Below are 15017 nucleotides of genomic sequence, written 5' to 3'. Positions count from 1 at the left end.
TTATGACATTTTCTATACACCGTTTTGAACACCATGACATCACCTCAAGCTGATACACAATATAAATCAAAGTTGCATTGTTTCCCAGCTTTGATGAGCCACAGGTCAGTGCTCTCCTCCACGAGAAGCCCTCAACCATTGGTGAGAAGTCTACATTCCCTCGGCAGTGGCCATGGGATAACCACATTTGACTTCCCATGAACTGGTCCAAATTGTATTGATCTCAGATAGATAAAAGGTTAATATGGTCCACACATTAGGATTTTAACTCGCATTCCAATTAGATTTAGGTGTTCTAACCAGTGTCACCTCGCCAGGAGATACGCATATAAACTCCTTTTTAAATACATCTCAAGTTTTTAAATCACTCAAGGCTCATTTACAATGCACTATAGTTTATATATTTTTGGCTATAAGATCAAGATGTTATCATGGCCAACGCCATTGATGCCACCATCTATTAGCAATGCAACTTCTGGCAAGAGAAGGCAGTAGTGACTGTGTGCTTGCTTCCAGGTTCTGGTCGTGGAGTGTATGGCTGTATGGAGGCTGCATCTCCGAGTGTCATCCTTTGATGCCTGTTTTTTTCTGTTGAATAATTTAGTCATATTCCTATAAAGATGCGTTTTAGTGCTTAATTTCAGTTGGTTGTGTGACTATATTTCAAAGGTTAAATTATACAGAGGATGCAGATGGGAATGAGGCCTACTCGTTTGGCTAGTCTCAGTACTCGCACATGGATAGGGGAATTAAAGGCCGACGTGATCTGTTGATAGGCATGTGTGGATTGGCAGAGAAAGGGCACCAGAAGCGTGATGGTGGAAGTGAGGCAGGGTTATAACCAAGTATATGCTCTCTGCTTGCAGGTCCTGGTAGTAGTCTACGGTTGTATGGGGACTGCATATGCGAGTGTGATGCTATGATTCCTGTTTCAATAAAGTGTTTGTTCATTTGGAATGAAGAGCCTTCGATGCATTCTCTTAACCTTCCCTACAACAATTGGGCAAACTAGTTGAGAGTATAACATCATATATTTTAAAGACGTTTGTCCTGAATTCTACCAGTTTCCCATCATCCCCACAAGCTCATTCTGATTGTCAAAGTTGTGTCCATTGGCACCTGACCCAAACATTTGCTGTCCCTACTGTCTCCAATATTTATTTCTCCAAGACTCTCGCGTTAATTTGTATCGGTAAATGTTGCTAAAATGTGATAATATAATTCTAAAGTAAATTGAAGGAACCTGGGCAGGAAATATTATTGTAATCAGCCTTGTTTTACTCATAAATGTACAAAATATGATCGAGCCAATTTTTCTGGACTCACTAAACGTCTTATCATTCTTTAATATATTGTATACATATTGGTAAATAATGGCAAAACATTTCAGAATAGCATTACTAGTTTTTGTAATATCCCAGTGTGAAAATGCCCCCCAAAACACTTTCGTGAAATCAGATCAATGTTTAAATTGTCATTCTGATTGAAAGAATTTAACTGAACAATTATATATGGCCTGGTTCTACAGTACTAAAGCACAGAGGACAAAAGGAAAAACATGGAGACGGTGACGCTGAAAGGTCCTCCCCAATCTCTGGGTGAATTATCCATCTATTCACTGCCTTTATTATAAAGACGTGAAAACAACAGCCCCTCCCTGATCTAAATCCAAACCGATTTTCCCTGGAGTGTTTTCTGATTATAGAGCAACATTCTGGTAAATACCTTACCTGGAATGCTCAATAGACTCATCACCAGTTACTGGACTCGTCTTATTTTTATGTAGTGGCATGACTGCCTTCAGTTGTGGCAGCTGTTCTCTATTCCAAGCAGTGCTACCTTATGCAACTCCTCCGACATGCAATGGCCACTTTCAGCATTTTAGCAGACACATTTCCATTGCCTTACCTGCTTTCATCTGCTTTACTGTTGTTTCAACCTCTAATCTGGTGACCTCTGGCTACAGGGTAATACAAGTAGTTTGCTGGATTTTTCACATATGTAAATATTTGAGTGTTGTCTTCATAATAAACGTTTTTGGGTTAGATCGCGTTATTTATGTGTCGTAACCCTCCACCACTCGACACGGCCAATCAGCAAAAAAAGTGTCACGTTGACAAAAGACAAATAGTTCACTACTTTAGCCCACCGGTGTGTTGAAGTGTGAAAGTGTCGGGTGGTGGAGGGTTACGACACATTTATAAATAACGCGATCTAACCCAAAAACGTTTATTATGAATATTGGTCGCAAAAGCCTACGTGTTAAACTGAGTGTTATCTTGTTTGCAACGGTTTCATTCAGTTATTCCAGTTTCCTCTGGTCAGCAATGCTCAGTCGAGCGATAGAAACCTGCCTTGTCAGGAGTCCAACATCTTTCAAGGGGTTGTCTTATTTCCTTCCCTGGATAGCACTCTTCATATGTCCAGTGAAGTTAATGTTTTTTTTCTGTGCCTATTTGCCAAATAACCCATTAGAGAAAGATGAAATAAAGTGAAAATCCAAATTTAATATTGTTTTTTTGTGTAGTCATTGAAGACTGAACTTGGTTTATTCATGAGCAGCTGAAAATTATGATCAAAATTAGAATATCAGTTGTGTTGCTTCTGTGTTTCAAACAACCACCAGGCACCGAGTCACCTGGCCATATCTAAATGCATCATCTTTAATTGTGTGACTACCATGATCTCAAAAAGAGACAAGCATCCAGTCTTACCAATCAGTTTTATTTTCATTATACCAGACAATTTTTGTCCAATCAATTTGTTCACTTATAATTGTGCGCAATAGTGTGCATGCATTTCCCTATTATAAATACAATACAATGAACAAGCAACTCGATTTGAGAACAACACTTGCACACTTCATAATTTCAATATTGTATGGCGAATTTGCACATTAATAAAGAGAAAAGTAGTTTGAAAACTTTGGCAGGTTATTATTTTACACCATATACAAAGAAAACAGAATGAAGGAAACAATGCATGCAGCAACATCATGAATAAAGTTCAAATTATAAATTGACATTGCTATCATACAAACAGTTCAAAGGACGTTTCCCATAAACAATATATACACACACATGCAATACTGTATATTAAGGCATTAAGTACAGCGAAACTACAAGGAAATTAAATTGACGTTTGTATGAGGATCAAAAATTTGGTTGGAACTTTATTGATCCAATATTAATCAGTCTAAACTGACGGCCTACAACAAAGTGTTAATACAAACACGGAGGTAGTTGAGAACTTTGTAATCTCGGTAATAACGTAACATGGATCATTTAAGAAGAGAGGACAGGAGGTGTATTGCAATAACCTGGTAGATGTTTCATAGTCTAAATAAAACCAATTATGTCAATAAGTTTGAAATCCTGCCTAAATGTATTCTAGATATAATTAGGGAGAGGTTGCAAGGAGAGGGACGTGTGTAGGATAGGAGGGGAAGTTACACCGTCATTAGAGTGGCACTGAGGAGTGTGTCGCAAATGTAAAGACCTAAAGTCAGTTGTTGGGATACTTTCAGGAGACCTTGGATTTCAGGTTTTGATTGTTCAATAGCTGTGAGAACATGGAGAAGGAAGCAACGGTGAGGTGCAGTGGCAATGGTCAGGATTAACTGTTTCCCTTCGTTAATGAAGCCACTTAAATTCCTTTTAGTATGGTTAACGAATATATATCACAGCACTAAAGCACAAATGTTGTTAATTATGCTGGCTTAATAACACCAATAAAATTAAGTATGTTTGACACAACACTATCGAATCTGGAGTTAATTAAATTTCCTTGCATTTTTGTTGTAACTATTCATACGAACACTGGTGGAGCCAGTGGGGGCGGAGGGGGGTGGCATGTGCCCCCCCCAATGATCCGATCGAAATCCCTGATTTAGATCGGATCATTGGGGTTTATTAGTAATAAATCGGCATTTTGCGACCCCCTCTGCCACTGTGTAGCATATTATTATGTGCCAGGGAATCTATGAGATGATAGGACAATAGTCTGAGTCCATAATTTGCAATAAGTAACGGCAAAGCAGTTACAAGTGACTCAGAATTGTGCGCAGTTGCGTATGGAGTACACGACTTCCCTGAAGGCATTCACCTTCAGCGAGCGCGATGCCGATCACACGGTTCGAATTCGACCCTCGATCGATGGGCTGCGCCATCGCCGCGCACGTGTCGAATAAAAAGCAAGGGACAAGTCCTTACTGACTAACAACTCCTATCATTTTTCATTGCTGGAAAGGTTGCCCCCCCCCCCTCGCCCGAACTGAAAATCCTGGCTCTGCCCTTGCATACGAGACCCGCCTTATAGACATAACATGTTAAACGTCTGTGCAAATTGTACATCACTGTGCAATAAACTTTGAATATTTTCACGCATCCTTTTGCAGAATCGTGTAAACAAAAATACCCTAAAAGATTACGCGATATCTCATGACCTGTACGTCAGAAGTCATCACAAAAACGTAAACACAATGACCAGAAATGGTCTTCACCTCGCAACAGCAGCAATAGAATATGGCTCTGCCAGTCCCTGCACCCACTGGCTGATATGAGCTTAACATTCCTGGGGTTGAACCATTACCTTGATCTGTGAACTTAGTGAACATTCATTTTGAAAGACATGAGTGGAAAGTATTTACCATCTCCCCAATCAGACACCTTATCATTGGATAGTGTGGGGACGTATGCACTCGCCACCGAGCGAGTTGTCTAAGGATTGATTTCTACTACAACCACCTGGGAAATTCTGTGCAAAGTTACATAATTCACAATAATAGGTCCACTGTATTCCAGTGCAATAACCTACATCTCAAACCGGATATAACCTGGAATTAGTAAGAGAGCACTTGGTATGTCAACATTGATCACCCTATGGATAGAATGACCCCTGCCATGGGTATGTGGAATTTCCACTATGGAGTCAGGGTTGCCAACAGAGATTAATGTATTCGCAGTGCTCCTTTAAGCAAGGAAACACTGACGTTTTAAATTCGAATTGACTGAGCTATTGATCTGGATGGAGCACACACACTCAAGGTCCTTCGATGGGAAAATTGGCCCCCATAATAAATGTTGAGTTTGGCCAATGGCTCGAGGCTGCCATTGCAGATAAGCATTACCGCATGGCTTGTTGAGTAGAAAGGCATTTAGCTCTTTACTTGATTTTGTCATGAAAAATGTAATAAAGATGAACACATTTTATTTGACTAAAAAGTAACTTTATGGCATAGAGAATGCTCACACCTCTACACAATGCCCTAGCAGTGTCTTTGAAGCCAAGTGTGTACCACCTTTGATGCTGTGAAGCACTCTCTATTTTGTAGTGATTGTTTATGATTCGTTCATCATGTGCATCTGTCTATGCAATGCAGGTGTCCTGTGCATTCAGAAACGGCATATACAACTAGCTTGAAAAGGAAAAAAATGGCCAGTCTTCAAGATACTGGAAGCACATTGCACTGAATGAAAACCTTCATAATCAGTTATTTTTTGTAAAAGTATTTTTCAGTTTACTCAACACAAAATATTAATTTGGTGTAACACAAGCAAACTAAGGATGTGTTTGCTATAAAAAAATAATCAGTTATGTTTTAACTTTTTCCAGTATATATGCTTTCCACATGATTGGGGCAATTTGTCACAAAGTTTTGAGTTTAAACCTTGGCCAGCATTGATTCGACTTCTTGCCATCACCGGTCATTCTTAATAAAGCGGATTCACTCAGTGGGAAATCACAAGTGGATGTCCTATGGAGAGAATGGCCACAAGAATGTGGAATTTCCATCTGTGGCTCAGAACTGCTACTTTGCAATGATTGTCACCGAACACTCGGCAAGATAAATTTATGTTTTTGACTGCATGTACCGAGTATAATCCACAATATTATCCATTATGACAGTATATGTGATTTGATCACATAAGGGATCCGGCTGGATATTCGTATTGCTAAGAGAAAATGACTCACAATTGGAAAGTTGCCGGTTCAATCCTGGCCAGGGATCAATACATCCCATCATCCCTCAAGTGTTGATAAGATAGGTACACCTTTTTTGAGAAGTCAACAGATGTGTTGAATAGAGAATTGTACAATGGTATCCATTGGCTCAGGGCAGCCCAAGGAGTTGAGCATTGTCTATTGTTCATTTGACTTGACTTTGAATTTGTCATAAAATACATTATTATTTAGGAATGAATAGTAAATGTGCACAAAATATGTAAATCACTGGCTTGACTTTTTTTCCCAAAATATTTTAATTACAAATTCTAAAGCCTCCTACATCACTCACCATCTTCCTATGTTTCAAATGATCAACAATACCACACCTACGAATGATTATTTTTTCAAAGAACACAGAACAAATCGTTTTTAAGGAAAATATTCTTTCATGCATCAACTTTGAGTTTCTGACAATAAATTTCTCTCCACAGTGGCTGATGCTTGTGGGCCTGACTCTCTGACTTTCATCATCTCAGAGAGAACAGCCATGCCATTTGTCAGAAACTCAAAGACAAGGGATGTCCGAAATTCCCCTTTAAGTCACCAACAGCTCCCATAAATACCACATCTAAAATGCTCAATTTCAGGAACAGTGTAAGATATAATTGTAGGCAGCGGTTTCAGGAAGTATCCAACCAGTGCAGATTTCGCCTTGTGTGCTGTAGTGAAAGAAGGCCTCCTGGTCACATCTCAGCCCTCATACATGGGTGGTCTATGACAGGTACACAGACAAGTGAAGTCGATGCAGCTGGTGGGAACTTAGACGTCTCAAGGCGTAGCAATGCCTACCAGCGTCCAACCTGAACGCCGGGCAGTCTTGTACACCACGCAGCACCGCAAGTCGACTTTACTGCTAAACTGGCGGTAGCTCCATTAACAAGTGTCATCTTCCCAACCCCCCCCCACCACCTTCCTTTTACCATTCAAAAAATTGTCGTCAGGGGCTGCTTGAGTACGGGAATTCAGGTATGGCTTGTGAAGGGCCCGTGTGCTCCTCGGGTCTGCAGTATCTCTGCATGGTCCTCAGCTCCCGTCTCACGCACTTGGGGCAGGGCACCGTGCTGCCCTTGCAGGCTTTGTGGAAGACGGCTTGGCATCGATCACACCTGCAAAAAACACATTCTCTCAGTGTCCCTCTTGCTAACATTGACCACATCATGCGCAGGGAGAAACGCAGTACTGCGGTGGTGGCAACAAGGACTTTTATTTTCAGCCATCTGGCCTGGGGTAGTGCTGTGGTTGAAGCGCTCGAATTGCAATTGAAATGTCTCAAGCTGAAATCCCTGTAGGGAATTTATTCAAGCCATCATGCCTTCAGGGTCGATGAGATTATACAACTTTGGGGGGGAAAGTCAGCAGTCGTCATCCTCAAAAGTAACCTTCACCATTGCTAGAAGCATGTAGAATTTTCACTGCTGACTTGTGGTTACTAACAGAGATGCCCAGTTGAGCATGGAGACAAGTATTATTTTTTTTATTTGCACACATTTTATGATTTAGAGTATTTACGTGAGTTTACTCAGGACAGCCTCACCGAATCTCAAAACTCATTTTCAGGTGGGTTCTGCCAAGTTTTCTCAGGAGGCGTGCAATGTGTTTATGAGTAATATAAATTTAGTTATTTGCAGGTAACAATTGGCTAGCAAACAACTGGCCTTGTATAACATGCAAATCAGTGATCTATATCTGTGCACATGAATATGCATTTAACATTGCATGTAAATGGTAGGAAATTGATACGAACAAAACAGCATGCAATTAAATTGACGGTGCAGTTATGCAGAAAGGACTTAAGTGAAGATAACTGCATATATAAAATAAAATGACAGACAAGATTTACTGGGAAACCTAAACTCTAACCATTTAATTACCATTATACCATGGTTCTCAGTGACAGTCTGCATCTGGGTATGGCATACTGATGAGTCCTTATGTGGGAATAGTATCCAAAACTTCCAAGCAAGGGAAAATAAAAATAATGTATTTATAAAAAAGGTATGTTGGTTAAAATATTGAATCACTGCTTGTTCATAGGTACAAAGGAAAAGTTACAATGATTATTTTTGAATAATTCTTACATTTGGTATATGGGATATAACACCAACATACCGTTGGCCTACTTTTACAAATTGTTGTGTAGGGCTCCAGTAATTCCCCAAAGTTGCTGAAGTAGGAACTGAACTTCCAACTGTGTAGCGATTGCACTGAATGCTAGGCTATACAGCCCACTTCACTATTGCAAACTTTCTTTACTAAATCCTTGATGGGATTGCTGAAAGTCAACAGATACACTTTAGTGTTGCTGAAAAAAATATAGACAATCAATCCCCATTGCAGTTAATTTCACCAAGTTTGCTAAGTGTTAATCTTAGCACTCGGGTGCTGTCAACTTTTGAAACTTAGCACAGCCGTTGTCACGATTAAGAGTTTTTAAAGAGGCCAGCACCTTCCGATGACAGATTTACCGACATTCCTAATGCTAGTGTGACAAGTGCACACAGGCAAGCACACACACACACATTTGTGTGTGTACATACATACTGACCTGCGTGTAGGTATGTCACCTTAGCCAACACTTGCAAAATAGCCACATACAAGTATACATGCGAGGCACTGGCATAAACTCACCAAGTTAACATTTTTAGGACTCGTGCGCTAACACATAAGGACAAACATTTCCCTCTTAGCTTTGGGGAAGAGCATTGAGAGACGACCTACTGACGAAGGGGTGGTTGCCAGCACCATGCACGCTCGGACACCTTTGTCTGACATTAACACACCACACTCACCCATGAATTAACATTAAGTCAGTGAGAGGGAGGTCAAGATCAGATAAAACTTGTCACGTGCACAGCTGGGAATAAAAACTGCATGGCTGGGATCATAGGGCAGCAGTGGATGAACCACTATCCTAACGCTCCTGATATATACACACACGCACACACAATGATCCCCCGTATAGCCTTAACAGACTGTAGGGGCAAGTGCTGTTAGCGAGCACCTATGAAGGCCGGCACGGCATACGAGGGGGTGGGTGGCCAACACCACGCCCGGCCGCCTTTGTCTGCCCAGTGGCGATGTTTACACATCGTACTAGGTACTCGTTTGAGGCGGAGTCGACCTAGGGGAGGCCCAGGACCGGTTCAGATAATCGTCACTGGTGATGGCCGCGAGCGGGAATCGAACCCGGGTTGCCAGGTTCGTAGCGCAGCGCGCTAACCGCGACACTGCCGCTCCCCATACACACACACACACAAGACACACACATGCATTGACAAACACACACGTACCCTTAAGAAGTTAGGGCTATGTTTTCCCTGCATGGAATTTGTTGAACCATTTCCACTGGTTCAGTCCTGAATTCTCTGTTCACATTGGGTCACTTTCTTCTTGCCAATGCCAACCGGCATGACCAGATGGGGTCGTGCAAACAAACGGGCGAGTGTGGGGGAGGAGGGAGAAAGGGGGTGACAGAAAGAGGGAGAGAAAGAATTGGGCCACCTACGCCAAGGCTTGTAGGACCATACAATAGCCTTTGTTTTGCCTTGTTATTGTGGTAGTTAGCAACGGGTCTTAGCCTAATGGTTGTTCACACAATGGTGCCAAATTCAAAAGAGCACTCCCCAAACATGGGCAGCATTCAGGCAAGCATTGATTTATTCATCTCCTTTATTTAACCAGGTTAGAGTCCATTGAATTACACAGTCTCCTAGGCCTTATGTTATATTAGGATGGCTATTATTATTGTTTTTTCTTAAGTCAAAAGTATACCCTTCCTTATCTCGAATGATGGCCATAAGCTAGTGGTGGCAATTCCACATTACTATGGTAGAGGCCAGTCTCTCTGGATGGACAACAATAGACATGTTATACCTGGTACACTTTGTATCGCCCACAAAGGGATGATGGGCCGAGTAAAAACTTGATGGGGAGCTTAACTTAAGGCCTTCTGAATGTGAATGCTCTCCAAGAACAGTTCCACCTACTTAAATAATAAATACACATCCGATCTGCAGTCTATAATGTCACTTTATAGCAGAGAGCACACATTGGTTATCTTCCTCAGAAATTACCAGGGCACCATCATAGCAATTCAATAAATATCTCAATATATTGGCTTTGTCTCCACGTTGCTGATGTTAACACACAGTACCAGTCACTCATGTAAGGCCGAGTCAACCTAGGGCTGGCCCAATTGCCACTGAAGCGCAAAGGGTAAAATGCAGGATGCTGTGATCGCATTACGAGCCACTGTGTCACTGACCTGTACATACGTACTCATATACACATACGCCCAACCATACACATGATTTCAGTAGAAATGGAGAATAAAAACTGACAAGAGGAGAAAATATAATAGATAGTTGCTACCTAGTCATTTTTTTTATATTCTTGGGTCTTTCGGTAAAGTCACATTACCAGGACACCATCATAGGTTCAAATAAAATAACAAAAATAACAAAAAACTACGACGTTTCGATCGCAACACAAGCAATCATCATCAGGTGTGAAAACCCCTGATGATGATTGCTTGTGTTGCAGTCGAAACGTCGTGAGAGTTTTATTGTTTTATTTGTATTATTTTATTGTTTCTCTTCTACGTGACTTTACCGAAAGACCCAAGAATATGAATTCCTGCAGTCACGAAAGCTTTTTGTTTTTTAAGAAACAACAAGTCAAGATTTCTACTGAGTTTTGTTCCAAGCATTGTTAACGAGCTCCTAATAAGATTGAAACTGCATAATTGTGCAAAATGTATCCAGTATCACTTCTAGCAGCCTTAGTCTCCTGTTTGGTAATGGTCACCACACCACACTAAATATGGATATTTTAGGCTAAAGATGACAGTGAAGACACAATACTACATTCATGTAAAATTAAACACGCTTAAATGTCCCTATGACATTGAATATGTGCCAGACTCACAATACGGTGATGTACAGAGTCACTGGACAAATGTTCATATACAATGTAATAAAGTGATTCCTCAATTGATGCCTTACTATATTTAATGATAGACATTTAGACTTAGAAAAAGAGGATTATATTGATCTGCAGAGTATTTATGTGACATTGGTGAGGAAGTAAACTTTTTAAATATTTTACCGCATTATTAATTTACAAGTGTTCTGTGTGCACGAGTGTGTACATATATACAGCCCAGGCATGGATCCTGTTTCCTGAATATGAATACATGCATTCACATATTCACACAATAATTTGTGGGTTTTACCGGTCTGAACACATTTAGGTACGTCATAAAGATCACCGCCTCCATTAGAAACAATATGAATCAAAGCGAACGGGATTTTAATTCATAACCAACTATGGGTGACTTACAAATATATATGAATGGATCTTTCACAATCATCAGACAATAGACTTTCTCAACCAATGTTGTCCAGCAGCTGTTTTCCTTCAGCGAAGTGTGGATAGCTCGTCTATAATTTCAGGCGACTCCGTAGCATTTGTTTAACAGATCTTGATGAACCCAAGAAAGTTTAAACTGATCAAGGGGTTGCCTGCTTAAACAAATGCTGCTAGAAAACACTATTTCAGACTGCTCATATCTGATGATGATGAAAGAGACCCTTTTAAAAATTAGTTTTAATGTTGATTGCCACAAAGTTAAGGGAGAGCACTCGTTTTGTGTTTATATATACACCACACCCAGCTCAAATATATAGATAACATTATACCATTTTCCTGCTCAATGAATAAATGTGGCATCACTCACATCAAGCTTTTAAATATAGCTTTACTCTCAACGTCCTCACTACTGCCACCAGCCTCCACCTGACCGTGCTTAGCTATTCTGCCCAGAAAAGCGGTGCCCTCCATGGATCATTCACTTTGCTGCAGACGGCTGCCAGATGGAAGGTACAGGAATGTGGAGACGGATAATGTGAGGGAATAAAGCCATGCACTTCACAGGGCTGTGATTCAAAACTGGCCAGCTTGTAACACATTACAAAAATGTATATTCAGATCCAGGTTCAGCAAATTAGCAGCGTCAGAGCTATACCCACCGAGTGGTAGAAGACACCTCGAAGGGGTAGATGATTTCAGAGCTGTTGCAGATTTCACAGATGAAGCCCTTCTGGCTGCAGAGGCCACACGAGTAGACGTGGTCGGACGCAAACTTGATGGTCTTGGCGAGGAATGGGGCGAACCGGCCATCGATGACCTGAGGAGTGCAGCTTTTTGTTAAGCAAGGCCGCAAGCGAAACGTGAAGACAAAGAGAAACACGGCACGGCTATTTCTTGTGACCTCCACTGACCCACGTTCCACCCAGTGTCCACTTTCCCATGTCAGCTGATCTATCTCCATTCAAATGAAAAAAAGGGATCATCGATTCATTTGTAAATTAGCTTACACACATTATCTGCTGATAAGGTGACACTGGATGCTTAGGTGGTGGATTCAGGTGAAAAAAACTGGTTGATTTTGGCAACCATATAATACACTTTGCTTTGCTGACTCAGAATCATTTGCATGGGCTGGCAATTGTGTGCATTGTCATATGCCAAGTTGTACATGTGAGCAATTAAATATAATTACATAAGCATTAACTTTTTCAATGTAACTGCAATCATCTAGGTGATCTTTTGCGAAAAGAAAAGAAACATATTTTAAAGGAATAAGAAATTTGCACCATTGGCTTTGGGCCACCAACGAAGATAAACACTGGCCAATGTTACTTATGGCATAATATAGACATGTATAACCTATTACAAAATACAGGTAGTCCTCTACTTACGATAGAGATGCGTTACTACGACCCCATCGTAAGTCAAAAATATCGTAAGTCGAAGATGGCCTAGCCTACCCAGGAGTCTTAAAAAAATTAACCCGTAAAAACAAAGTTTTTCACTATAAATCCTTTATATGCGTGGCGGCTAGAGTCCTCTCATCCTCTGGCTTGAGATGGCTGCCACCTATGGGTCAGATGATTGCCTGCCACCATTAAGCAATTGGTAATTAAATATAAAATAAAAATTTCCTAAAAAGTGTAAAGTTATGGAATTTTTTTTTCACGAAAATAAATTGTCACGCACAACGAGTCTGTGTGCAAAATGTCAGCTCGATTGGATCACGGGAAGTGGGTTAAAAAACGACCGAAAGATTTGCACGGTCGTAAGCGCGCAAGCAAGCAAGCAAGCGAACTTAATATAAAGGATTTAAAAATGGTGATAATTTAGCAAAACAGAGCAATTTACAGTTTCGTACTGTATAAACTATATACTGTATGTATTTATAAATTACAATACTGTATTGCACAGTAAAATGTAAAGTAAAAAAAACCAAGGTAAATTCTTAGCCTACCTATATGAACTGCAATTTAATAGAAAGTTTTTTCAGGAAACAATCCTATCTGCTATAAAAACATTTAACGTATCGTATCGTGGTAACCCTAAAATGAAATCGCTAAAGCTACGTATCATACATGCATTGAACGTATCGTTCGCTGCTGCGTTTGCCTGCCACGCGAAATTAAAAATATTTAACAATTTTGTCGTATCGCTATCGCCATCGTAAGATCTAAATATCGTAAGTCGGACCATCGTAAATCGTGGACTATCTGTAATCTAATACTCATAAAATTTCTAATGCTAAGGAGGATTGAGCCTGGATGGTGCTTGGATGGGTGACCACCATACATAACAGGTTGTCATAGTGGTGCATGTCCGAATGGTAGCCAGCAGAGGGCAGTGCGGCAAAATGCATTGCATTGCCCTGTGCTCACTTGTCTATGCTCCCCACCTTCATCAACTAGGACTGACCAGTTTGGTGAAGTATGGTGAAATAACCTCCACGACCTGAATGGTGTGCAGATGGTCCTCATCCACAACGGACTGAAATAAGGGCTTTACATGTGGACATGTACATACACCTTTATAAACTTTAGAGACAATATATAGTATGTTAGGGTATTACTGTATAGAAAACTGTAAAAAGATATTGTCAACAATTGTCAAACATGCCATTTATGTGACAAGTGAACATGGCGTTGAGCGATAAATGAGAATGTACACATTTCATCTCTAAAGAAACATGTATAATTGGTCCAAAAAGGCATGCAAACTACTATACTGAACAAGCAAGATATCTCATTTTCAGCCACATTTTGAAACATCTGCTCGTTCACAACAAAATGAAAACAACCCTTTGTCACAATTTACTCCATTCAAAGTCATGTCAAAGTGTCTTCAAGCTCAAACTTCTTGGTGGCCTTTTCCATGAGTGGAACGCCACATTTCTATGGTAGGGGCCAGTGTCACAAAATGATTTCCATTGCCGAGTCTGCTGTCTACCCCCTCTTACCATTATTGTGGAAATATTTTAATTGGGCAGTGAACATGCATGGTGGTGCGATCCTGCACTCTGGTGCATTGGACAAGAGGTTATGGATTGTTTAAGGACCATGATGTGCATGAGACATCTAACCTACTTTTATGTTTTTTTTATTCTTATCCCCCCCCCAACATAAGTTTTTTTTCTCTGGTAAATTCATGCATCACACATGTGACACATGATTTAATAAGTTGCCCAAAAATACCAAACCAAGTCCCTATTGAAAAAGTGTCTTGAATCTCAGTTAGGCTTTCCTAGATAAATAAACGACTTACTTAGTTTACTTACTGATCAGCAAGCTAGCCCATATGCTACTTTAGCTGACCGTACAATGTTTTCAAGTGAAAACCATGAAACGGACATTGAACATAGCTGTCAAACCCTAATCATTGAAATGTGCACCAGGCAAACTTAAAAAAAAATTCCAAGAACCAAAGAACCTTTGGGAAGGCATCAATGTTCAAAATGCAAAGTTTTGCCATCCTGAGTTGAACCTGTATAGCTTGCCATCACATAGGGCCTAATCTCAAACTGTTGATAGCTAAGGGGTGGTACTTTAAGCTAAGCAACACATGTTAATTTTGAAGTCAGGTAGAAGACAGTCAAATTGTTTGGTAATAAGGCACCAAACAAACCCACAGTAGAGCCATGATCA

General features: G+C 40.4%; 1 protein-coding gene across 2 annotated transcripts in view; it reads right to left on the bottom strand.

Moving 5' to 3' along the window:
- Positions 1-2705: 2705 nt before the first annotated feature.
- LOC144731568 (pleckstrin homology domain-containing family M member 1-like) overlaps positions 2706-15017 on the bottom strand; it is a 68438-nt gene continuing 56126 nt past the window's right edge. For both annotated transcript variants that reach the window (XM_078612845.1, XM_078612760.1), the window contains exons 11-12: positions 12036-12193; positions 2706-7112 (exon numbers count right to left, since the gene is read on the bottom strand). In XM_078612845.1, coding sequence (XP_078468971.1) covers positions 6944-7112; positions 12036-12193 — 327 coding nt within the window. In that variant the 3' untranslated portion in view covers positions 2706-6943. The remainder of the gene's footprint in view (positions 7113-12035; positions 12194-15017) is intronic.

This window comes from Lampetra planeri, chromosome 1 (assembly GCF_965212315.1).
Source record: "Lampetra planeri chromosome 1, kcLamPlan1.2.h2, whole genome shotgun sequence".
NCBI lineage: Eukaryota > Metazoa > Chordata > Hyperoartia > Petromyzontiformes > Petromyzontidae > Lampetra > Lampetra planeri.
Note: the sequence above shows the minus strand (reverse complement) of the source record. Positions and strands in the feature narration are given on the sequence as shown.